The sequence below is a fragment of the Panicum virgatum genome, chromosome 2K (assembly GCF_016808335.1).
Source record: "Panicum virgatum strain AP13 chromosome 2K, P.virgatum_v5, whole genome shotgun sequence".
NCBI lineage: Eukaryota > Viridiplantae > Streptophyta > Magnoliopsida > Poales > Poaceae > Panicum > Panicum virgatum.
This window is the reverse complement of record NC_053137.1, coordinates 60,659,734-60,684,975: the sequence shown is the minus strand read 5'-3', so window position 1 is coordinate 60,684,975 and position 25,242 is coordinate 60,659,734. Positions and strand designations below refer to the sequence as shown.

General features: G+C 50.6%; 5 protein-coding genes across 6 annotated transcripts; 4 read left to right on the top strand and 1 right to left on the bottom strand.

The window, feature by feature from the left end:
• The first annotated feature begins 3,057 nt into the window (after positions 1-3,057).
• On the top strand, positions 3,058-4,479 carry LOC120696195. Its single transcript, XM_039979332.1, has 4 exons — positions 3,058-3,165; positions 3,260-3,757; positions 3,837-4,010; positions 4,094-4,479. The coding sequence occupies exons 2-4, from the start codon at positions 3,554-3,556 to the stop codon at positions 4,238-4,240; spliced, it is 525 nt and encodes a 174-aa protein (XP_039835266.1). The 5' UTR covers positions 3,058-3,165; positions 3,260-3,553; the 3' UTR covers positions 4,241-4,479.
• Positions 4,480-6,700: 2,221 nt separating this feature from the next.
• LOC120691827 (putative cell wall protein) lies at positions 6,701-7,485 on the top strand. Its single transcript, XM_039975027.1, has one exon. It carries the CDS (start codon positions 6,805-6,807, stop codon positions 7,138-7,140), a length of 336 nt encoding a protein of 111 aa, XP_039830961.1. The 5' UTR covers positions 6,701-6,804; the 3' UTR covers positions 7,141-7,485.
• Positions 7,486-8,843: 1,358 nt separating this feature from the next.
• LOC120691819 (caffeoylshikimate esterase-like) lies at positions 8,844-10,228 on the top strand. The gene has a single exon (XM_039975016.1). It carries the CDS (start codon positions 9,090-9,092, stop codon positions 10,110-10,112), a length of 1,023 nt encoding a protein of 340 aa, XP_039830950.1. The 5' UTR covers positions 8,844-9,089; the 3' UTR covers positions 10,113-10,228.
• LOC120691802 (peptidyl-prolyl cis-trans isomerase CYP37, chloroplastic-like) lies at positions 10,105-15,046 on the bottom strand. Of its 2 annotated transcripts, XM_039975005.1 has the most exons (12): positions 14,835-15,046; positions 14,572-14,748; positions 14,394-14,483; positions 14,105-14,200; positions 13,859-13,966; positions 13,701-13,750; positions 12,704-12,806; positions 12,464-12,517; positions 11,506-11,661; positions 11,263-11,385; positions 10,505-10,554; positions 10,170-10,418 (listed from the first exon to the last, which is right to left on the bottom strand). In XM_039975005.1, exons 1-12 carry the CDS (start codon positions 14,976-14,978, stop codon positions 10,295-10,297), a joined length of 1,275 nt encoding a protein of 424 aa, XP_039830939.1. In that variant the 5' UTR covers positions 14,979-15,046; the 3' UTR covers positions 10,170-10,294. The 2 variants fall into 2 exon arrangements, with proteins under 2 accessions (XP_039830931.1, XP_039830939.1); XM_039974997.1 differs by lacking the exon at positions 10,505-10,554 and having other exon boundaries at positions 10,105-10,473.
• Positions 15,047-19,044: 3,998 nt separating this feature from the next.
• LOC120691792 lies at positions 19,045-23,184 on the top strand. Its single transcript, XM_039974988.1, has 2 exons — positions 19,045-19,645; positions 22,620-23,184. The coding sequence occupies exons 1-2, from the start codon at positions 19,310-19,312 to the stop codon at positions 22,776-22,778; spliced, it is 495 nt and encodes a 164-aa protein (XP_039830922.1). The 5' UTR covers positions 19,045-19,309; the 3' UTR covers positions 22,779-23,184.
• The last annotated feature ends 2,058 nt before the right edge of the window (positions 23,185-25,242 follow it).

Here is a 25,242-nt window from a genome sequence, read left to right as displayed (position 1 = left end):
TTCTATACAAAAACACCACATTTATCCCATCCCACACGCACACATTTTCTTTATAAAACAAATCGTATTATGAGTAAAGTTCTAAGCATTCTAATATCGATTAACGTCCAAGCAAAATCAGACGTTAATCTAGGTGGTCAAGGAATGGTCATCACAAATCAAGGGGTGGCTATCCAACCGTGTTTTCATGCAAGCAAAACATATGCAATTTTATAAAACAGGCCATTGGTTTGTGTTTAAAAAAAAAGCTAGGACAGAAACATGTATCAAAGGATGGGATTGAACTTGCCGTCTTCAAAGCCTTCGGGGAAGTCCTGTCCTTCGGGCTCGGGGTCGCGGAACTGATCCTCGTTCTCCTGCTCACAGTACTGCTCGCTGACGGGCTCTCCTTCGTTCACTCCGTGGTCTACGACGCAAACAAACACGCACCAATCAAGTCACAGGAATAAAAGTTTTATCATTGAGCTCGGAATGGAAACGCATAAATTATAGAGGTAGAAGCAATAATTTTGAGTGGTTTCTGAGTGACATGGTCAAGGCTGAGTTAAGTTAGGTAGGGTAAAGTTTTGGTTTAATCCGGGGTCGTCTGGTACATGAAATGATAGGTTTTATAAAGATTCGTGGGTTAGTTAAGGGCCAGGGGCCTGGTTGTAAAATCTTGAGTAGGCGGGGGTCTGTTTGTAATTATTTTTGGAAGCCTTTGGGTTATTCTGGAGAGGTCAGGGGTATATTTGAGATTAGGTTTATATTGGAATAGGGTTTATTTGCAGATTTACTAAAGGTGGGGGTATTTCTGCAAAAAGGCACAAATGATGGAAGGTTTCTTTAAGAAATAAAGGAAAGGGGGAGGGGTTCTTGGCAAAATCGCCATCCCCTTCCTCCCTCCCACGCTGGGAAACAGGGGAGGCGCCTGGGGTCGCCGGCGGCGGCCAATCCGGCCGCCCAGGGCCAGGGCGGCGGCCGGGAGTGAGGGGAAAAGGGGCTAGGGGCACGTGGGGTTCGATGCCCCGGCTCACCTCAGGCTGGGGCGGCGCTCAGAGGCGGGGCGACGGGAGTGGGCGGCGGCGGCTCTGGTGGCTCGTGGCGGCGGCGCTAGCGCTAGGGAGGTGTGGCTGGAGGCGGCGGAGGTGGTTGCGGGGATGGCTGGGGGCTCGGGGCCTCTTTTATAGTCGAGCCAAGGCGGTGGAGGTGGGTGACCGGCTCGGCGAGGCTTGCAGGCGGGATTAATGGCGGGCGGCCGCGTTAGGTTGTCGCAGGAGCGGCGTGCAGCGGCGAGGGCGTCGAGGCCGCCCACTGTGGCACGTGGAGGAGAAGGCGGGGCGCTGGCCTCGGCGCGGGTGGCGAGGCGGCGGCTCTGCGGCGGCACTGCTGCTAGGCGACGCGCGGCGCGGCGGCTGCACACGGGCACAGGGCGAGCGGGACCGGAGCGAGGCGCTGGCGGCGGGCGTCGCGGCGTGCGGCTGGGCGGTGATGGAGGGGCGCCAGTCGGATGGCCGCGTCGTGGCGCGCCGGGGCGGGGCGGTGCGGCGCGTGCGCGTGAGCGGCGCCGAGCGGGGCAGCGCGGGCGGCGTGGCCGCGGCGAGCGCGCGTGCTGGCACTGCAGCGGGGAGGCGCAGCGACGCGCGGCGCGCGTCGTGGCCGGGCACGCACGCGGCTCAGCGAGCGGCTCGACGCGCGGTGCGGTGCACGCGGTGCGCGTGCGCGCGTCGCGGCTCGACGCGCCGGGCGCCGTGCGCGTGCGCGAGCGCGGCGTTCGGGCCGGCCGGGGCGGTCAGGCTGCTCGGGCAGGTGGCACGGAAGGGGAAGGGCGGCGCGGCCGGGCGGGGAGCGGCCCAGGCGCGCGAGCGGGGAAGGGAGCCGGCCTGGCGGGCTCGGGGCGAGCGGGAGCGAGGCAGAGGAGGGAGAAGGGAAGGAGGGAGGGAGAGAAAAGAAAAAGGAAAAAGAGAGAAGGGAAAAAGAAATGGAAAAAAGGAAAAGAAATAGAGAAAAAGAAAATGGGAGAGAGAGGGAAAGGAAAAAGGAGGGAGGGGGGGCGGTGCGCGCCAGCGGCGACTGCGGCCGCGGTCGGCCACGCGGGTGCGGGCCACGGGAAATGGGGCACGCGGCCGGGAAGGAAGGAGAGAGGGAAAAAGAGGGAGCGGGATTCGCGGCGGCCGATCACGACGCGTCGCGTTGGATGGGTAATGGACGGGACGAAAATTGAATTCGGGTGTCGGGTTGTCCGGGGGAGGCTCTGGGATTTAGGGTTCGGGGTTTAAGGGGAGTCGAGCTCAACGAAAAACAACTTTAGCGCATGATTTATTTTTAGTGAATTTTCGGAATCTTACAGTCCATGAGTGCCGAGTTGAGACAAGTGGCTGATGGATTTAGCTATAGGGTTAAGTCATTTAACGTTTATGACGTGAATGGATATCGCTTTCACACAACATGATATGAGCAAAGTCGGCCCAATCGAAAAACCACTAATACTGGAGTCTTTACGCCTGGCCAAGATGGGTCGAGTATTATGGAAGACTTGAAGAAATATACGAACTCAAGTTTCAAGGTTCCGTACCACTGACTCTCGTTATTTTCAAATGCCATTGGTTTGATCCTACATTAACCAGGCGGACCCCAAATGTTGGCCTAGTCGAAATTCGTCAGGATTCAAAGTTACCAGGCGACGATGTCTACATTGTGGCTCAACAGGCCACACAAGTTTATTATCTCTCATATTCGTGCCAAACCAACAAACGTCTTCAGGGTTGGAATGTTGTGTATAAGGTATCGCCACATGGCAAACTTCCTGTCCCAAACAATGAAGACTACAACAATGGCAGAGAGTTCTTTCAAGAAGAAGGGGTCCAGGAGGCATTGGGGACGAGGACCAGGGAGAACGAGAGGAGGTAAGACAGGTGGTGGAGGCCAGGGAAGGACGAGAAGGAGCAGGAGGGAGAGGACACCTCGAGATTTGACGACGGCGGCGGCGGAGGAGGAGGAGGAGGACGAGGAGGAGGAGCGGGAGCAGGAGGAGCAGGAGGAGCCGAGACAGGAGGAGGAGGACCAGGAGGAGGAGGAGGAGGCAGCAGGATATATGAGGGCGGTGTGGTTGCGAGGACCGTCGCAACTGCCGCAGCGGCCCATACCTCTTGCGAGACGCCCGATGATTCGACCGGTACCGGACAGGTAATACTTTATGTTATGCACAATGGCATTTATTTTTCAATTCATATGTTCAAAATGACAAGACACTAATACTTTATGTTATACACTTTTACAGGTATTGGATGCGCGTGCAGGCGGGTGCCCACAAAAGGAAGCCCAACGGCATCCTGGGAACCCTATGCAGGGAGCTCTTCCCTGGGATGGTGATGCATGACGGGATCCTGGAGCCGGCATACACGTGGGACCACTACATCGCCGTCCCAGATGTAGAAGATCGGGAAGGGAGGTCCTTCGGCAACAAGGCGAGACGGGTGGTGGGAGAATTCTGGGTAAGTCGTCGCACTATATTGGTGAATAGTTACCATATATTTGAAACTCTTTGAATATTGACTGCAATTATCGAGTCTATATGCAGGATTTCTACGTGTGCGAGCCAGGATATGAGGCCATAGCGGCTCAGGTGGCTGACACAGCATGTCGCAAACTAGTGAAGGACATGCACTACGAGGCGCGTGTTCAGGCCGTAATTAACTACTGCGCCGATGTGGAAAAAAGGAAGGTTGGCAAGGACGTAGCAAGAAATATGTTCCTCACGCGGAAACAATACTTGAGGGTAAATGACGAAATCACTACTCATTTCTTTTGAATTTCATTTTCGGAAATGTCATCCACTTTGCTTCCATTACGTGTAGGTGCCTCCGAACTGGTGCGCCGGCAAGGGCGCGTGCTGGGAAATGATGGTGGACATGTGGCTTAGCGAGGAGTGGATTCAGCGGCACAACTTATGCCGGGAGCGCCGCTTGTTGATGCAAGGTGCGCCACACCATCAAGGCAGCCGAGGCCTTCCCGAGTACATGGATGTTTGGGTAAGTCATTACACTTTTTGGTACTTTCAAACTCTAAATTCTGCATTCTCACTAATCATTATATTCTTTCGCTTTGCTTGCAGTCGGAGTCACATGAAGACCAGGAATGCAACGACTTCCAGGCAATACTGTATGGCGCACAAGGGCAGGGCGACGTCCGACGTCTCCTACAACCCGGCGGATCCACCCGAGGCGTACAGCAACCCGAGCGTCCACACGTGCATCACTGAGTACACGGAGATGGGAAAGGCGCTCCATGGGGACACATGGGATCCGGCCACCCAGCCCCTTTCTGGAGAAGCCATCATGAGGGCAGGAGGAGGGAAGAAGCACGGCCGTTACTGGATCGCCAACAGCCTTGTCGACACAGCCAGTACGCCGACTCTCTCCCAGCTTCGGGCAAGGACCACCGACTCGACCCCGCCAATATGCCCACGGCCTGAGACTTCAGTGGCCAGCGTGCGTGCAATCCAGGTTATTTCTGCTCCATTTGTCGTTCATTGCTTTTAGTTATCTTTTGTTCGCATTGTAACATTTGGGTGAAATCTTATAGGCTCGGATGGACGAAGAGATGAAGAGGCGGGAGGAGATCAAGGCGAGGCTGGAGGAGGAGCGGACGCTAAGGCAGGAGCAAGAGCGTAGGTGGCAGGAAGAGCGGATGCAGGAGCGGCAGAGGATGGAGCAGGCGCTTCTTGCTGAGCGACAGACCGCGCAACAACAGATGCAGACCATGTTCTCATACCTCCAAGGCCTTGGCGCAACAATCAACTATCAACCGCCGCCAACGATGCCCTGGCCCCCACCACCGCTGCCACCGCTAGGCCTTCCTTCTATCTTTCCTCCATCTGGCGCTACAGGCACTCCTGTGAGTATGATATATAGATTTGCTTTGCTTGCACATACATATTCAAATTTTGAGATACTTTATGTCAATATATCATGTGCTATATCTGAAAGATCATCTAGACTCACTTAGTGGTTGGTTGATTAATGACATATGCTTTAATAAGAATGATTAGAAGGTATCACAACTGATATATACATGAGCTAAGTCAAGGATATGAAAGTTTAAAAGCGGCTATTCATTTAATATTTTATCTTTTCAAATTGAGTTTAGGAATGTCATACTATCAAGAGGGACATGAACTCTTACAATTTTCTCAAGATGTAATCCTATGTCAATTTTTTTTTGCAGAATCAATCGATTGGGGGGTCAAATGAGCCGCCAGACGAGCATTCACCGGCACCGGCAGCGTCGCAGTGGCCACCTAGCTGATTTAGAGTTATTTATGATATTTGTTCTACAGACTTGTTGTTGTTGGACTAGACTTGTTTAATTAGTTGGACTTGTGCTTGTTGAATGTTACACTTATGGCATCGATGTTGGACTTATGATATTTGTGATATTCGTGCGACGTAGCGTGAGATATTTGTGTTATTATGTGATATTTGTGATGGATGTGCCTTATATATACTATATTGCTTTTCTGGAATGTATATATGCTTTCTTTGTGATGATGAATGTGGTTATTATATAAAAAACAGAAAAAATACAAAAAACAGCAAGCTTTGCCGAGTGTTTTTAGCCTGACACTCGGCAAAGCAACCATTTTTCTATTTACTGGAAAACAGATTTGCCGAATGTAATTACCTAGGCACTCTGCGAAGTTTGAAACTTCGCCGAGTGCCACGCGTCTGGCACTCGGCGAACTTTGGATCTTTGCCGAGTGCCACGAGTCCGGCACTCGGCAAAGTTCCCCTCCCCGTCCCGTCCCGTTTGTCCCGTTCGGCCGTCCCGTTTCATTCTTTTTTGCTGAGTGCGGCGTGGCACACGGCAAACGTTTGCCGAGTGCCCGAGAAAAGGCACTCGGTATAGCTGGCTTTGCCGGTAGAAGAAAGGCCGTGTGTGCTTCACCGAGTGCTACACTCGGCGACTTCTTTGCCTAGTGTTTTCCTATTTTTGCGAGTGTCTCTAGCACTCGGCAAAATAGGCGAGTCCGGTAGTGCAGCTAGTAATGCTCCGTGCAGATCATGTTTCCTGACGAGACGGTAGTGCAGAATGCTCCGTGCAGATCATGTTTCCTGACGAGACAACTGAACCCGACTGCTGAGCGGACGTCTCCGATCCGTGCTTGGATCACACCAGTGCTAGACAGTGAGCGATGCCGTGATGGTCAGTGTCATCAGCTCATCAGCGTACGGGAGGATGGTCGGAAACGTGAGCACCAGGCCGAAATAAGTAGCCACCCCATGATCGCCGTCGCCGCCGGCGTCGCAATAAAGAGCAGCGTAGAGTGGGTGGAACCTAGACCCGAGCGGGACCGCCACATCTCGTATCATCAATCAATCAATAGACTCGAAAGGGGAGCGGGCCATCGCCCCCGATCCGTCGCCGTCGAACGGTAACTAGCCGCCGCCGACGACGGACGACGACGCACCCACACGCCGGCCGGCGCACCGCGCACGCGCGACGCACACCCGGATCCAATCCAACCGCCGCTCGATCGTATGCTTGAAGCGCACGGCCAGCGCCGCTGGCAAAGTGTAGTGGTAGTCTGCTAGCCCGTCGAGAGGGACGCGCGCCAAGCAGCGGCCGCGAATTAAACGCGCCGCCTTTTCCCGCCCCGGCCGCTGGAAGAAGCCGCGCCCCCCTGGCTCCGATCGAGCGCTCTATATAAGCCCGGGCGCGGCGTCACCGGTAGCCACACCGCGAAAGCAACAGCAAGCAAGATTGATCGGTGAGTCGCGATCAGGTAGCTACCAGGCGGCCAGCAGCAACCAGGAGATCGTCGGCATGGCCAGGTCGTCGTCGGCTCTGCTTCTCGCCCTGCTCGTGTTCGCGGCGTTCGTCGCCCAGCTGGGCGCCGCGACGCGCCCCGTCCCGGTCCAGCAGGCGGCGGCGGAGGAGGACGTGAAGCGCCCCGACACGGTGCAGGAGGGGACGGTGCTGATCCCGGGGATCGGGCGGTACGAGATCGGCAGCCACTACATCCCGGACATCGGCGGGCTGGACCACAGCATCCCCGCCGCCGCCAACGGGCAGTACCTCCCCGGCGCCGACGACACCTGGGTGCCCAACCCCGGCTTCGAGGTCCCCAACCCCTTCCGCCCCGGCGCGGCCACTCCATGATGAGCACCCACGCGCCCAGCGACGGTACGGTGGTGCTCGAGCTCGACCGGTCCGTCGTCTCGGCCTCGCCGCCATTATTCCCAGAATAATCCTCCACCGCTACGAGTATATAGCCAGAGCTAGCCGTGCGCCGCGTGCTTCGTGTTCCCTGCATGCACGCATGTCTGTGTGTTGTCCGTCCCACCTCTCTGCTGTCACTGTGTGCAGTTTGTGCTCGACGAGCGATGTGTAGGACGAAGAAGCGTCGGATCTTGGCCGAGTTGGTTTGTTATTATTAGCACGCAGCTTGTTTCTCCGCCAGTATTAATTCGAATAAAGTTTGCTCGATATATGTAGCTATCATCATCTGTCACTGTGAACTGTGGATTGTATTTTCATGATGCTTTACGTGCTTGATGATGAGGTGATGAGCAACAGTGAGGCGCACGGCACAGTAGGTGGCGTTACCAACAACCATAGGGGCTGCAGGAAGTTCAGGTAATAGCACTGTACTCCTTTTTGGCTTCTGGGGGCAAAGTACGTCGGCGGTGCTGTACTCACCAGCTTCCTCTAATGGGGACCTTATTGAAAGTCTCTTGAGTTTATTTTCTTGGCGTGAAAACAAAACGAAGGGAACTCAATAGAGAGGGAGGTGGGAGGCCCCCAATGCCGGTTGGAATCGGATACAAGGGGTAGATCCGGTAGATGTGCTTGCCGATCCACCGGACCATCTGTCCGGGCCTTCCGGGGAAGGTGCGCCACTGCGCCCATGGCGGTCCCGGACCAACCGGCCGAATCATCACCATCAATGCCAAGACGAGTGGAGTTTTTCGTAGAAAACATGGCGATGACGTTAGAGATCATGTAGCAGTCACTCTATTTTGCCGCAATCAGCCAACAGTATTTTTCTATCACACCACACCAATACTGGCCACCAGCACAGCCAACTAGCAGTACTTTTCTCTCACAACAAATCAACAGCAACTACCAGCCACAGCCAGCCGAACAGAGCCAGTATATAGTATATGTATATGTATGATCAATTCATCGCGGGGAATATGCGCACTTACCAGACCAGTCACTCTTTGCGACGAACTCCTCGCATGCATGTGCCTATGACGGCTAAGATGATTTTGCTAAAAAAAATTTCACGCACCAATGCACCATGATCTGAATTCGGCGCGCAAGGAGAACTGTCCAAGATCTGCAGCGGCCCAAGAAAGTATCATGTGCAGCCCGAGCATCTCAGGCCAAAATCAGAATAGGCCCTTGCTAACTGGGCTCTTATTTTCAGCTACAGGTCCACCCCATTTTTGACCCTGGAAAACTTCACTTTTTTTGTTTGCTGTAAATGCTGCTTCTTCAAAAGAGAAAAAGAGAGAGAAAAATGGAGTCAATGAGACTCCTGTGATCGAGGATCATGTTTCTTCACGTTCTAGAATCAAAAGGTTTTGGCTCTAAAGTCTATTGCTTACCAATCCTGGTAAGCGTTTCTATATTCCGTGTCTTCTGTCTTGAAAAAAAATTGCTGGTACGGGAGTTAATGTTCCCAGCGTGTGCCAACTAAGAGCGAATAGTCACTCTGTCATCCAGCCAACAGTATTTTTTTCTTATACCAAATCAGCACCAGCCAGCAGCCACCAACCAACCAGCAGTATTTTTCTGTCGCAACAAATCAGCATCAGCCACCAGCTACAGCACAGCGAACAGAGACCACGTGGCCACGTGGGTTTTGCGCCGGTGCAGGGAGGAGCTGGTGGAACGGCTTCACGAACTGTCCCTGGTCCCTACCTACCCGGCTACCCCAGCCGAAGGCCGGAAACGAATCCGTGTCTCGCACCCAAACGCCGCTTCTCCCATGCCGCTACGCAACTGGCAGCAACGACTCCCCCACTCGCCGGCCACCCCAGTAGTTCCCCATCCGCGCCGCACCCCACGACACCGTCCGGAACCAAACTCTGATCCCCACCATGCCGGCGGACGGGGACGCGTCGTCAACGGCGCCGGCGCCGGCGCTCCACTTCTGGGGCGACCACCCGGCCACGGAGGCGGAGTACTACGCGGCGCACGGCGCGGAGGGCGAGTCGTCCTACTTCACCACGCTCGACGAGGGCGCCCGGCGGCTCTTCACGCGGGCGTGGCGGCCCCGCGCCCCCGCGCGCCCCAAGGCGCTCGTCTTCATGGTCCACGGGTACGGCAACGACGTCAGCTGGACGTTCCAGTCCACGGCGGTCTTCCTCGCGCGGTCCGGGTTCGCCTGCTTCGCCGCCGACCTCCCGGGCCACGGCCGCTCCCACGGCCTCCGCGCCTTTGTGCCCGACCTCGACGCCGCCGTCACCGACCTCCTCGCCTTCTTCCGCGACGTCAGGGCGCGGGAGGAGCACGCGGGCCTGCCCTGCTTCCTCTTCGGGGAGTCCATGGGCGGCGCCATCTGCCTGCTCATCCACCTCCGCACGCGCCCCGAGGAGTGGGCAGGGGCCGTCCTCGTCGCGCCCATGTGCAGGATCTCCGACCGGATCCGCCCGCCGTGGCCGCTGCCGGAGATCCTCACCTTCGTCGCGCGGTTCGCGCCCACGGCAGCCATCGTGCCCACCGCCGACCTCATCGAGAAGTCCGTCAAGGTGCCCGCCAAGCGCGTCATTGCGGCGCGCAACCCCGTGCGCTACAACGGCCGCCCCAGGCTCGGCACCGTCATCGAGCTGCTGCGCGCCACCGACGAGCTGGCCAAGCGCCTCGGCGAGGTCACCATCCCGTTTCTCGTCGTGCACGGCAGCGCCGACGAGGTCACCGATCCCGAAGTCAGCCGCGCCCTGTACAAGACCGCCGCCAGCAAGGACAAGACCATCAAGATATACGACGGGATGCTCCACTCCTTGCTCTTCGGGGAACCAGACGAGAACATCGAGCGCGTCCGTGGTGACATCCTTGCCTGGTTCAACGAGAGATGCACGCCGCCGGCGACTTCCTGGCACCGTGACATAACTGTTGAATAAAGAATTCCATTCTGTTCAGAGTGCAAAGTGATCGATACACCACAAAAAATGGTTTCATGTACAATGATTCTTATATGTATATTTGATTATGAACTGCTTGGTCAGGTTTAGTGGCATGGATATACAAAATGTTGGTTGCCTGATCAGTGTAAAGAATGCTGCAATGTTTGGCGACGATGATATCAGCTCTCTTCAGGGACTGCTGATGGCAGCACAAGGTGTTCTCTGCCTTGTACAAGCTTGGCAGAACGAATTTTATCTCCGGTTTTAATCTGCGACAGAACATCCCTTCCATCCGTGGTATACCTGCAGGTGTTTGGATGCCCATAGAAGCTCTTATCGATCCTTGTTCATTAATTTGCTATCAGAAAATGAAATGAATCACCACTTACCCAAAGACTGAAAATTGTCCTTCATCAAAAGATATTCCTCCTAGACCAGACTACAGAAAATGAAATAGAATCGTACTAAACCACATCCAAATATATAAACAAGTCATGCTTCTAGTATATATTATGGGCTGGTAGAGCGAGTAATATTAGTAGATTGGGCCGTTCATCCTTTGTATGACCTGGCAGAGTGATAGTTGGCACCTTTTTGTTTAAAGAAAAAGCATATGATAACCCTTTAAAGATAGCCAGTGTGGTTCACAATAGGAGGGGAAAATAATTACACTATTCAGCAAAGTACACTTAGGCTATTCCCAGTGCAAAATTTCATTGCACGGTTTCATAGTGTCATGTCATCTAAGTACATTTGAGTTCGTGAATGAAACAAGACCGCCCAATGCAAAGTTTCATTTCACGATTTCATAAACTAGCCATAGCATTTAATTGTGAGGCATGTGATTGGGCACAAGTGCATGAAATGAAATTCTATGGCCCCAATGCAAGTGTCAACAAGTTTCATAGTCTGGGAAACAGTATATACACAGTTTCATCCTGATGAAACTCATTCCCTCTCTTTCTTCATAATTACCTTGCCATGTCATCACAGTTGCTGACGTGTCACTGTCTTAAATGTGCATGAAACCTCTATGAAACTTGCACTGGGATTGGCCTTATACAATTCGATCTTTTAAATTGGATAGTAAGAATATGCAGTTTGATGTCTTAAAGTATGATGATGAGTGCTAGGCTTTTTTACTCACGTTTCTCTTGTCATAAAGATAGAAGAAGAACTGCGTTGGTGAGGAGTATTCATCTGAATCCACACTATGTGCCATGGCAATAGCACCATATACAGACATCGGCAGGACTGGCAATTCTCCATCCTAGATCAAATGAAACAAAATAAGATGAATTGCAAAAGATGACATCATTCACCTAAAATAATAACGAAATCATATGCTTAAATTCCACTGCCAGAAAAGCAGTCCAGGGGAGTGACTAACCTGAATGCTTAATGGAGTTCTGTACAATGGTTCGAATTGTCCTGCAGGCATGACCTCTAATGGAACAGTGTACCCCTTTTTCCCAGTCTCATTATCTGCAACAATTGCCTGACTTGCACATTTCAGTGTTACCCCATCATATGCCCCATCCAAGACCTGAAGGAAAGGTTATTGCATTGAATTAGAGCTGGTAATAAGAACAAAGAACTTGTAAAGTAAATTTCAAGACATAAAGAGAATTTTGTTCATACCCCTCCATTGTTTTACTTGTCGTTTGTGTTAGCGCGCCCCACCTAGCCAACCCGACCATAAAACCCAGGTGTTATAGTGGGAGGGGTGTGGGCTTTTATCCATAGTCCATCATTCCCCCTACGGCGTGCGAGCCCGGCGTAGCCCGCAGCAGGTCTCAGCACACGAGAGGCGCAGGGGAAATCGCGCAGCGGAAATGCGTGGCCGGGTGGGTTCGAACCCGAGACCTCGGCTCTGGTACCATGTTAGCGCGCCCCACCTAGCCAACCCGACCATAAAACCCAGGTGTTATAGTGGGAGGGGTGTGTGCTTTTATCCATAGTCCATCAGTTTGGATATTGATACAGTCTTCAAAGCACATATTTGACTATTGTTAGTTCTAAGCATTCGCTGATAAAAGTTACTGAAAAACCTTCCCCCTCCATTGTTTTACTTGTCGTTTGGATATTGATGCAGTCTTCAAAGCACATATTTGACTATTGTTAGTTCTAAGCATTCGCTGATAAAAGTTACTGAAAAACCTTTATTTGAAGCTATTGTATGAAAAAACTGCTATTGCCATTTCTGCGTAACAAAACTCCTGTTTCAGTAGTCAAATTTGCAGCTTATTGTTCCAGAAAGCAGGGAGCATGAAAGTTTACAGTTTACGAATTTCCCCATAACAACTTTGAGGAAATAAAGAGATTGGGTCAGAGTTAAGTGACCTTACCAATTTTGCAAAGTTTCCAGCAGTCAGTGGGGCAGAGTAGCCATCAATGACAACCTACATTGATGGGAAAACGTTAAGTGTCTGCTCAATTATTAGAGCTACTAAACACTTACAAAGAATAACAGAAAAAATTCTTCTCAGAACAGAAGGCGTGAAGGAAAAGATGCTAGAAGAGTTTAAACTGTTGATTTACATCAAGTTTTCCATGGACTATAACTACACAGTGCCTCTGCTATCTACCTGAATTGTGGCGACACTTTTTGGTTCACCACCACCAGTTGGAAAGAATGTTGGACCATCACCTTTCTCAACTGTGAATTCAACAACTCCTCTTCCTGTTAGCCTATTAATAGCAAGCTGTTTAAACTAAATTTCATAAAAAATCTTTTGTCAGAGATTGGAAAACTGCATGCTCAATTATGTAAATGCCCCCAGAAACTGAATATTCAGATTGACATTACATCCTGAATCTATTCTCTGTTTTCTCAAAATATATTGCATAATTTGTTTTCAAACTAATAACAGTTTTTTAGTTTAATGCGAAAATTAACTTGCAAGTGTTTGCACTGCCAGACCCAATAACAAATCAGTGTGCTCATAGTGGTGAATAGATGTTTTTCTTATTATTATTGAGCACTAAAATATAGAATTAAATGAAGTTTCACAAGTCACACAGAGATTCAAATTAACCTACTAAAGGGCAGCCAGGAATCCCTGATTACTACATCAAGCAGCTAAGGTAGTTGGTATTTCTCATGCTCCACTGAAAATGTGTATATAACGAAGTCATGCGTGATGAAGTTCCATAAAATCGTGAATGGGTGCCAAGCCAGATTGGTTAGGTGGCCTCAGTAGCACTCCTCAGGTCCTGGGTTCGACTCCCGGTGGGAGCGAATTTCAGGCTGAGGTCAAAAAATCCCCTTGCCTTCCTACACGCCAAAGCACATGGAATTAGGTCCCGGCTCACCCTAGCCCGCTCTCACACGGGTTACGGTATGGGTTATGGCGCGCCTGTGTAAGGGTGAGGCAAGGGTTCGGGGATTTTCTCGACCTGCGTGAGAGGTCTTCTTACATTGATGCTCCACGAGGGGGGGGGGGCGCTTGCCCCTTGCAGGTCGAGAAGTTTCATAACATCAACACTCAACTAATTTATGATCCAGACTAGTGGCTGGTTGAAACAAGAAAAACAATGGTGAAAAAAATACAATCAATCACAGAAATAGAAGGGAAGTGTCACCTTGGATATTCCAAATACTGTTGGGGCAGTAGAAAGGACAAACCAGGAGCCTATTGAAAGAGGGGGGAGAAAATAAATTTTCAAGAAATCTTAATGATCGTGGAACTGAAAAGCACAGTCTAAATTCTATCCCACAGTTTATGGGTTTGCTGAGGTACCTGCAATAGCTCCAATTCACCAATAGTATCAAGTGATGAAGCAAGTGCTATGGAAAGTTTGTCAGGGTCATTCTCCTTAATATATTTCAATAGAGTCTGCAAACCACCCTGTAGGTGATGTTAAAGTATCTCAGCTATCAAGCAACAGGAATAACAAATAAGGGTTCATGGATAAATACAGGTTGAAAACTGGGTTCATATTTGTTCTGTGAACTACATTTTCCACTCCTAACATAGCATGCTTACCTTCTCTTCGAGAAGAGAAGTATATAGCTTGGCACCTTCCTCCTTGTGCTCTGCAGGTATGCTTCCCAGGATTGCCTCCTTGCTGTCCATTGCAATCTACACCAAGAGCACAAAGTTTTATATGTAGGAAGCGCAATGCTATCAAGTGGCAAGTGCAATGCGAAGGCCACTGTGTCCAGGCCAAGCGAATGCCATCTGTCTGAACTCTGAATAGCTCCAGGGATTAGTTATTCTGAACTCCGAAGAACAACTAGGAAAGGCAAAAAAACATGCCATGGAGACAATTTACTTTCATGGCTTTCTTCACATCGCCCTCCATGGTACCGTACGGCTTCCTCTGTGGTATCCTCAGCAAATACGAGATATCCTCCAGAGATTCCTGCCAAATGCAGCACTATAAGTGAATGCCCAGGCTGAAGAACTGAATAATAAGCAAACCTCAATGCCGGTTCCGAGGATAGTAAAACCTGTATGATCTTCATGCTTGGGTTCGCGGGGATGGCCTTCCTCAGAGTCAGCTCTCCGGTCCTCGGAATCTTCGTGTCCCGCGAGTAGAGCACCGCGTCCGCCGGCAGCGACACGGAAATCTGCGCGGCGATGGCCAGCGCCGCGGCCGCGCTCCTCAGCCACTGGATAACCCCCTCCTGCACCCATGACGCCAAACCAAGAGCACAAATAAAGCTCTGGAAGCTTGGAAGCTATCTGACAAGTCCAGAGCCGGCGCACCCACCTCAGCAGCGCAGGATGGGCGGTGGGAAGCGCGGGCGATCAGGCCGCGGCGGTTGAGGCTCGGCTGCGTCCTCCACTCAGGGCGCTTGGTGTTGGCCGCGGACGCGGGAGCGTGGGCCGTGGGGCGGGCGCCAGCGAGCGCCATCGCGGCACGCGCGCCGCCATGGTGGGTGTGTGGGGGGTTGGAAGGGAATGGTGGCCGTCGCTGCCGTCGCCGTCGTGGCGGTGGTCGCCGTCTATTCCCAGCCACAGCCAGAAATCCGGTTTCGAACTCCTCCGGGGCTCTTATTGGGCTGCGGGTCGACACGGTTTAGGACATGGTCTGGAGCGTGATGTGGGCCCCCACTTCCTATCCGTTCGGCAATTCAGCCCAAATCATTTATCTGCCTCCCTCCCTGGCCAACTCGGCCCAGCTACCTCCCTCCGCCGACTCGACAGGGAACGAATGGACGGACTGTGACCGAGGGGCCCGGTGAGGGGACGTGCAGGAGGACGGCGCCAAAGCCAGACTGCCAAGGCCTGCGCTGCCCACGAAACCACCGGCACGGCGTTTCGCCCGACACCCCACTCGGAGCGGCGGGCGGGTGCTGCCCGCCTGCCGCCATGCCGCGGCACCCCGCCTGCCCCCGGTTCCCCGATCGACCACGCCGCCTCCACCTGGCACCGGCAAGGTCAGACACTCGGTTCGCGCAGGCTCCCGCGTCGTCACCACCATCACACGCGCGCGTCCACGGTCCACCCTGGATCGCCGCGCTCCCTGCACCCTTCATCAACGGCCCCCCCCCTCATCAACTCAATGGCCACCAATAATCGGATCCCCATGTCCAATCACCCCCTCTAGGCTCGCCACTGGACTTGGCTAATTAAGCGGCGATTCCGGCAGTCACGTCCCACACGCCCGTGCTGTCCTCGTCCCCGTCTACGGCCTGCACGGTCGCACCCCGTGTCGCTAGCACTGCTGCACGTAAGGATGGACGAAAAATTCATAACTCGCTAGCTCGCTCGACTCACTCGTTAATAGTTCGGCTCGAGCTCGGCTCGTTTTATAATAAGCCAGCTCGTTTTATAACAAGCCAGCTCGCTTTATAATGAGCCAGCCCGAGCTGACTCGCGAGCTACTCGCGAGGCATAACGAACCAAGATAAATAACAAATATTGTATGAATTAGTGGAAACGATCAACGAATAATGATTGATCATGATCATGGATGATAACATACTTATATTTTTTATTATATAATTCACATTATTTTATTTATTTCACTTAAAATATGCATGTGATGTGTTTTTTTTACAGATTTACGGTTATTATCTCTATGTAAATATTTGTATACTCTGCCTCGCGAGCCAAAGGAGCTGGCTCGAGCCACTAACGAGCCGAGCCGAGCTCGTTTGTATAACAAACTATAACGAGTCGAGCCATAACGAGCCAAGTTATAACGAGCCGAGCTGGCTCGATATCCAGCTGTACGTTCTCTAGCCTTCTCTTTTCCAAAGCAAGAAGGCTAATCACATTTTGCATTGCATGCATGGAGCGCGTAGCGTGTAACCGTGATTGGGCAGCGGTACATCACACAATACAGTAGAGTCCGTGCCTTTTTCCTCCGGGCATGGATTAGTAGGCTAGTAGCTGCGCCTGAGACTTCTGCAAAGTATGGATAGGGCGGCGACGCCATTTGGGGACGCGTGTACCGGGCGCGCGGGATTTATGGAGCCGCCGCGGATGGGCACGAGGGGTGCTCCCCGCCCCGCGTGCCGCCGCCTAAACAAGTGCTCGCGGCCTACGAACATTTTTCTCCGGAGGATGGCAGAACGCCAGAGCCCATTCCATTCCTCCCCTGTGGATCGGCGATCGGTTACTATGCTTTTGGTTAAAGAAAGGGAAATTTCCCTATCAAAAAAAAGAAAGGGAACTTTCTGCACGTCGTAGCCTCTGTTAGTCTAGACTGGTGGATAAGAGTATGCTCGTGCGCCTCGTGCGCCTCGATTCGCGTCCGGTGAACCGAGACAGAGCACGCACATGTCCTTCGGCGGCGGGTGGTGGCTCGAGTCAATGTTCGCCGCTTTGTTGGCATCGTTCGGCCAGGGGCAAAATCGAAAGGAAATGGTGGGAACTTGTGCGCGTGGAACGTTCGTGGGCAGCGGCAGATCACGAGAGTACTACGGCCGATGAGCACTCCACAGCATCGATCTTTCGACCTTTCGCGAGCCGAGCATCGATCCTCTTCCTCTCTCCCGGTATGCGGGAGCCTCTCTCCCCGTCACGGCTCTCAAAGTCACAAAGCTTCCAGCTTTTCTTTGTCCCACTCGTTGACGTCGCCAGACGAGAAAAACGGCCGCGCATCGAGCCAGCGGCCGCGGTGAAGTGCGTGATCGGCCGATAGGTGGGCGCAGCAGCCGCGCAGGGCCGCCCACCACTGACACCTGCCTCGTAGGACTGTAGGAGCGGCAAGTGTCCGGTGGCGGAGCTTGTCCGTCGCCGTCGCCCCGATCAGATCGCGCGCGCCGCGCGTTTCGTGCCTCCTTCGGCGTTGGTGACGCCTGACCAGGGACAGGGCTTGGTTTCATTAGGCTAGTTTTAGTGAAAATGTCATCACCACAGTTATCTAGACTGTAAGAATTGTGTCGGTAGAGCGTCATCATCATAACACTCTTCTCACATTTTATGATACTCATCTTTTCTCTCTCATTATACTATTGGTATATGTTAATAAATTTAATGTCTATGACATTCTTATGACAATCCCACTGACATTTTAGATGCCTAGTGTAACAGTGGTTAGGCAAGTTTCAGTGGGGATTTCATGAAAAATTTCATGGCATTAAATATTATCAATTTTACTGACGTGACAAGAAGATAGAATGATGGAGTTTTATGAGATGTGAGGAGAATTTCATCATCATAAAACTCATTTGGCACGATTATCTAGTTTCCAGTCTAGATATCTGTATCCATAAAACTCCCACTGATGCAGTAGTGCTGCCAAGTCGACAAGGGGCTGCAGATCCGAGCTCCTCGCAGCTCGCGGTTGACTTGTTGACTGTCCAAGAGGTGGGAGCTAGCATTTTTCAGGACAGGCCCCGTTTAGTTGTGAAAAAGTTTGGATTTTAGTATTGTAGCATACTTCGTTGTTATTTGACAAATAATGTCTAATTATGGATTAATTATGATTAAAAGATTCGTCTCGTGCTAATCAGCTAGACTGTGTAATTAATTATTTTTTCAACTGCATTTAATGCTTCATGTATGTGTCCGAATATTCGATGTGACGAATACTATAGAAAATTTTTTAGGAACTAAACACGGCCTCCAATTCTTACACTCAATACTTGTGCTATATATTTTCTCTAGAGATTATTTAAGGGGCCGTTTAGTTCCCAGGCTGTTTGACCGCTAATTAGGAGTATTAAATATAGATTAATTATAAAACTAATTACATGGATGGACGAAAAATCGCGGTGTGAATCTATTAAGGCTAATTAATCTGTCATTAGAGGGTGGTACTGTAGCACAACATTGTCTAATCATTGCATAATTAGATTCATTAGATTCGTCTCGCGATTTCACCCGGGGGTTATAGAATGGGTTTTGTCAGTTATCCACATTTAATACTCCAAATTAATAGTCAAACGTTGCAAGTTACTGTAGCGCGTGAAAATTTTTGGGAACTAAACGAGCTCTAAGTGTTTCCAGAATCTTCAAAGAAGAGTATGTGATGGATATTCACTCTGTTCGCTGGGTTGAAGCTGTAGCTGGTGGCTGGAGTGGTGTGACAGAAAAATATTGTTGGCTGGCTGGTGGCTGGAAGCTGGTGCTAGAGCGGTGTGAGAAGAAAATACTGTTGGGTTGAAGGCTGCTGGAGCTGCCGAACAGAGTGATTATGATACTGTTGCAATTTTGGTGCGGGCTGCTTTTCTTCCACGAAGCCGTATGGTATTTCTGTTTAAGTTTAACAATGTCAATTTGTCATTGCGTCAGACCTTGACAATAAAACCGTGGTTGTAGTAAGCCACTGTTTGCTCGAACTCGAGACGACCGAGTTTAGGGGCAATTCCGGTATCAAAAAAAAAAAACGTCGAGCCACATCCCTGCTGAGGAGCCGCTCCGCGCGAGCCAGCCCGCCCTTCGCAGGCGCAGTCAGTCACCGTCACGACGAAATGCCCGTCCTGCCCCTTCCCCGTCCTCGAAAAGGGTCTCAAGCTTTGCTGCGCTGCGGAAAAGGATCGCGTCGCATAGACCGTGCCCGACCCTTCCTGATTCCTCCCCTCAGTCCCAGGTCTGCCCCATCTCCCTCCGAACTCCACTCGTCGCGCGCGGCGCCGCGGCAGAGAAAGGTTGCGGAAGACGACTAGCCTAGCCACACCACCCACTCGCGCGGGGGGGAAGGCAAGGAGCCGCCAATGGCGCCGCGCGGGCTGTGACCAGAGGCCTGGGAGCGGCGGCGGGGACGGGGAGGAGGAGGGCGGGCGGTGTGCGATGGTGCGCGGGCCGGCGATGGCCCCGGCGGCCGGGCCCGGGGAGGTGGCAGCGGCTGCTGCTGCCGCGGCCGCGGCAGCGGAGGAGATGCGGTGGCGGCAGCTGGACAGCGGCGTGAGCGCGGTGTCGTTCGGGTTCGTGGCCACCGCCATCCTCGTCTCCATGTTCCTCGCCATGGCCATCCTCGAGCACCTCCTCCGGCCCCCGGCCCACGCGGCCGCCCCGCCGCCCCGGGGGATCCTCCGCCGCCTCCTCGGCCGCGGCGGCGGGGGCGGCGCCGCCCCCGGCGCGGATCTCGAGGCGGCGAGGAAGCTCGAAGGCCACGCGCCCCTCGAGGTACGCCACACTGTTCCCGCACGCCTCGCCCATCCATGGCGCGACGCTTTTCATGATTCCTCGCCTTGTCGCGTGGCCTTGCTTTTTGCTACTGTGTGTCTGGCTATCTGATGGACCTGATTGCGAATCTTGTCGGACCATCGGTTCTTGTCATCCTCTAGTCTTCTGCTCTACTCGATCATAATTCAGCGGTGGCACGAAGGCATCTGGCGAGGAAGATGGAAATGCTCAAATGCAAATGATTTTCACTTCTGGTCGTTAAAGCGCTCGTGCAACTGGAATCCTTAGGTTCGGAAATTAGGACGGTCCTATAATGATTCGATGCATAATAGTTGTCTGGTTGCACTGGAAGAGACCATGCATTGCGCATAGGAAAAAGTAAATGACGCTATTTTGATATGAAATGTCAAGTTCCTGCATATGTTAGTGTCGAAGCTGTTCATACACGCACATAAGTTATACTAGGAATCTAGGACTGATGCAATCCCAAGATGTGCCTTTCAGTTTAGTATGTGGGCATGCCATTGTTCTAATAACTTCATATATGCACATGGGCTCTACTAGTTCAGTTCCACAACTCCGCAAGTATCTGTTGCTAACTCAGCTAGCCATATCCAGATCTCCAGTTAGATAAGGTTGCTGCCTCGTTTGTGCATATTCTGCTTTTGCACCCATCCTTGTTTAAAGTTTCGTTCTTGTAGTGCTTATTTAGTGCCCACTACCGAGAGTCTAAAGTAGATAATGGCACCAAGATTGTAGGTAGAAGCATCAGTCCCCGAATTCCATTCCGTCTATCTTCCCCAAATTGTATACAGTTTATCTAATTTCAGTTTCAGGTAACACAATTGTATAGCTTGTCACAAGAATCTTGTACATATTGTCTAAATGAATTTATATATCGAATGAGCCATAAAAGATTGGGGCCCGTATTCCTTCAAAAAAGAGAGCATGGGTTATGGAATTGAGAGGGGGATTTGGCTGACAGCAGCAAACAGACAAGGACCCATCCCTATCTGCAGCCACACCGAAGTCTGGACCCGGTGTAGTTTCCAATTGCAATCTTGGTTGTCCACGGAACCACTACATACATGTCCCAGATGGTGTCATCATTTTTACTGTTTAATAATTGTTAGTAATGTGGTCATGTGGAGCATCTTGTTGTTAAGATGGATCATCAGACAGCAGTTGAACTTTGTTACTATTGAGAGCAGTGGGTCAGACCATGGAGATGAAAAGCATTTACTCTCACGTGTGAGGTGTGCAAACTACAATATAATTTCATTGCTCAAAAAAATACAATATAATTTCCTTTCTTCTCTGACAAACTGGAAGAAAGAACATTTTTTTCAGTCCGATTACTAAAAAAAACTCGATCTGCAGGGGTATGACGGCCCCCAGGCATTTGCTAAGAGAAGATCTCTCACGCAGGTCGAGAAAACCCCCGAACCCTTGTTCCGCCCTTACACAGGGGTGCCATAACCTGTACTTGTGCCCATGTGAGAGCGGGCCGGGACCACTTTCCATGTGCTTTGGCGTGTAGGCAAGCGAGAGGATTTTTTTAACCTCAGCTAGGAATTCTCTCCCACCGGGAGTCGAACTCAAGACCTGAGGAGTGCTACTGAGGCCACCTAACCAGTCCGGTTAGGCACCCGTTCGCTCAGTCCGATTACTGGTACACGGCTTTAAATTTACTGTGAGAGACATGTTTTCAGATAGATCAATTAGCGTTAGTTTCAAGTTTATTGTTTTACTTTGTTTTGTTCCGAAAAACTGTTTTACTTTGCAGAGTTCATACACTGTAATCTTTACAAGTACACACTATGTAGTACACTTGAGAACCCATGAAAACTTTATGATGAATGGTTAACTGTTTGCCACTGTCTAGTGTTCCACTGGTGGGAAAGAACAATAATTGGTTAAGTCATTGAGTGCACACTGGATTAGAACAGTATCATCTTTTTATGACCTGCAAGCCGAAGATTGTCATGCCAACTTTAGTTGCGGAAATTTTTATGTATCAGTACAATACAGTTTAGCTAAATTGCCAGTAGAAAGCTACCGCATACACATGGGGTCAAGCATACCTGTGTTCTTTCCTTTTAGTTCTGTTGGTCCATTTGACAATCTAAGGCTGTGTCGCAGCCGTACTGGAAAGTTCCTTTGATGGTAGGTTTGAGCTTTGATAATGCATTTGCAGAGAACATCATAGTTATATGCTTGCTAGATTTCTTTATTAATTTTGTTATTTGCTTGCTAGGTGTCAGCGTGAAAGTTTCTTGTCCAGAGTATAAGTCGGTGGGAAAACATTCTTAAATCGCAATAGTTCCTAAACTTTCACTTCCAATTCCAACCTCCTGCCAAATCGTAGTAGTTCCTAAACTTTCACTTCCAATTCCAACCTCCTGTGAGTTTTGTATACTAGGTCTGACTTTCATCGTAATTGTTGACACCAAATGATTCTGGATTACTTGCATGCGACGGGATATGATTTACGCAGAAGGAACTTAGAAATTCATATACCGAGGCTTTGTACTTTGGCAAATTAAATTGTAAACATCCAACTACGTGGATGAACACTGGACAACTGGCCTTGGTTGTGCCTAGACCTGTTTTTTCTCTGGACGTTGCAAAATTACCACCATTTGCTGCTGTGCCAATGTGGAACTATAATTGTATGATAATTGCTATATACCTCATTCTGTGATGTGTCAGATGACGTCGTCAGCTCTTCTTGTGAAAGGAAATATTTCTGTGAAGTATGACAATTTGCTCTTGTTTGAAAATATCACCAATCTCGCATTTCAGTTACATCAGTACTCGTATGTCTCGCATGTTTGTTTCTACTACAATGTAGCTTGAATTTATGACAGCATTTTTGCTTGCACCAAAGCAGTTAACGTTTCTGTTTTCACATTGGCCTCAGTGAGTTCACTTGATGCATTTTTACTGACCACTTTGTTCATGTCGCTTGCAGATACCTGTCTACCCCAAAGGCGTCTCGGTTCTGATGCCAGGTCAAGACATGCCAACGTTCATCGCCCATCCTGCCCCTGCACCCTGCCCTCCGGAGAGGATTCAATGGCCATCGCACCAGCCCCCTCCTTTCGCCGGTTCCTCATCAAACCCTAGCTAGCGTTGCGGAGACTTAGTGTGTTATCAGAACCACCAAAGTCTGTACTCTGTTGAGGGGCAGCCGTGTGCTCTGTGGACATACCCCAAATCCATTCCGGCTCTGGTGGATCATGACAGTCAAGGCAGTCTCTGGGCTCTCACTCTCGTTCTCTGTATCTGTACAGGTTTTGGGTCCCTTTTTTTTTCTGAGGCAAGCTTTGCCGCTGCCCCCTGCTGTCTTGTGGCGAGCGAGCCGCGGCTGGTGGATCTCTGGAGTAGTTGTTGCTGATCCCGCTTGCTGTGTGCCTGTGTTAGGAGATGCCTAAACGAGCGTGTAATGTGAACTCAGTCAGTTGGCAAATGCTAGCCGCGAGGTGTTTAATTTCAGGAAATCCTTTCGTCTGATTCTATGATGATTGGTTTCATCTTCTCGAGACTCGAGTGGCTGCTATGTTTGACGGATGCAAGTGGAATTTCTGGGCTTTTTCTTTAGCAAACGAGGACCCGCATGTGGCTCTGTTTAGTTTCCAAAAATTTTCCTGCCGTATCCGTCACATCGATTTTTTGGACACATACATAGAGTATTAAATGCAGTTGAAAAAAAAAATTAATTATACAGTCTAACTGATTAGTACGAGATAAATTTTTTAAGTCTAATTAATTCATGATTAGACATTATTTGCCAAGTAACAATAAATATGCTACAGTATCAAAATCCAAACCTTTTCTCTGAAGACAGCCATTAATGGCAGGCACGCACACTGTCCGAATCTGAAATATATGAACAGTTTAAGCTGGCACCAAACACGAGTACTGTCTCTGTCCAAAAACTGAATGAGGCATCAATTGCACTGGCAAGGCTGGTTTTTTGCCGGTCAAAGATGTACGTGCCTGCTTGTGTTCCTTTCGGTAACAGTGGTCGCTTTCGCCCGCTTAGATTCAAAACCCCCCACAAAAACCAAATTTTCCATCACATTTCCATCACATCGAAATATTAAATGTAGCAAATAATACTAAATGTAGGTAAATAAAAAAACTAATTGCATAGTTTTAATATACGTTGCGAGACTAATCTTTTAAGTCTAGTTAGGTCATGATAGGACAATATCTACCACAAACAAACGAAAAGTGTTACAATGTGCTAAACACATCGATCGTGTAACCGGTCAAAATCAATGACCGTGACCGGGACAAGCGGCTAGCCTTCCGTTGCCAGGTGACAAGGCCTCCGTGTCGACGCTGAACCTTGACAGGTTCGGTGGTGAGCGGTGACAAGACCGAGGACGGGACGACGCTGTCGAGCTAGACCGGAGCGATCCTACGGTTGAGAACGCTGCTCCGACTTTGATGGACGTTTCACGATTACGCTGCCCGCCTACTGCCGCGAGGCAACGAGGCCGTAACCACCGTTAATGGCCCGGGTGGTCACTGGTCAGCCGCCAGCCAGATCTACGGCGGAATCTCGGCCGCCGCTGCACGCCGGAGAAGCGACAGGCGGAATCCGGCCACTGTTCCACCAACCCAACAACGACCCAAAGGCTCGCTTGCGCCGTTGCGCCACCTTGTCGGGAGCCCGTAGAATACAATGGCCCTTGTTTGGTTTGCACTGTAGTACTAGGAAATATAGAAAATGTAGTAACTTTAACTGTTAATTACGGTGTCAAATAAAATCAGTTTGCAAAATCAACTCCAGAATCCTGCGTTAGAAATTTTAAAGAATCTAATGAGATCTTTGACCGCGTGATTAGAGAATGATTACTATAGTATCATTGTAGCCAATCATCGATTAACTATCGTAATTAGATTCATCGCGAAAAGTTACATCCATCCTTAAATGATTTTACAAAATAGCCTTCATTTAATACTTCACGCATGCGAGCTTCTCTTTTCGTGAAATACGCGCGCTAGGATGGTAGGGCGATCCCAACAGAGCCAATAAAGAGGGGCAACCTGGGTTAACCCAATTAATTTTTTATTAAAGGAAGCAGGAGCACTGGAGATTAACCCAATTAACTTCGCGCGGATGATCCCGTGATCGATTACCGATTTTGTTGGCGACGCACGTGAGGGGCTGGGCAGCCGTCACTCCTCGTTGGCGGTAATAAATTACTACCTTTTTAATCTGGGAATCGTGGTGACAAAAATATTAAAATTTCCATTGATTGGATTCCGATTAGGACCGGGATATGCCGTCCTGTCGTGTCAGTGGCTCAGTGCGCGCGGGCTCGACTCGAGGCGGATCGCCGCCGGGACTGACACGGCGACGGCGACAACGGCTACTAGGCGGATTAGCACTAGCCATAGTTTAACTTTTCAAAAAGGACAGGCATGGCCGTTTAGTAGCCGTTACAGCCGGAAAACCGACGTGTATCCAGCCACCATCACTGCACATAACTAAAATATGTGAACGTGATTATACACTATAATTTACACTTAGCAAACAACTTGACGATGATAGCCAATCACACGCAACCGCAGCGTGCGGC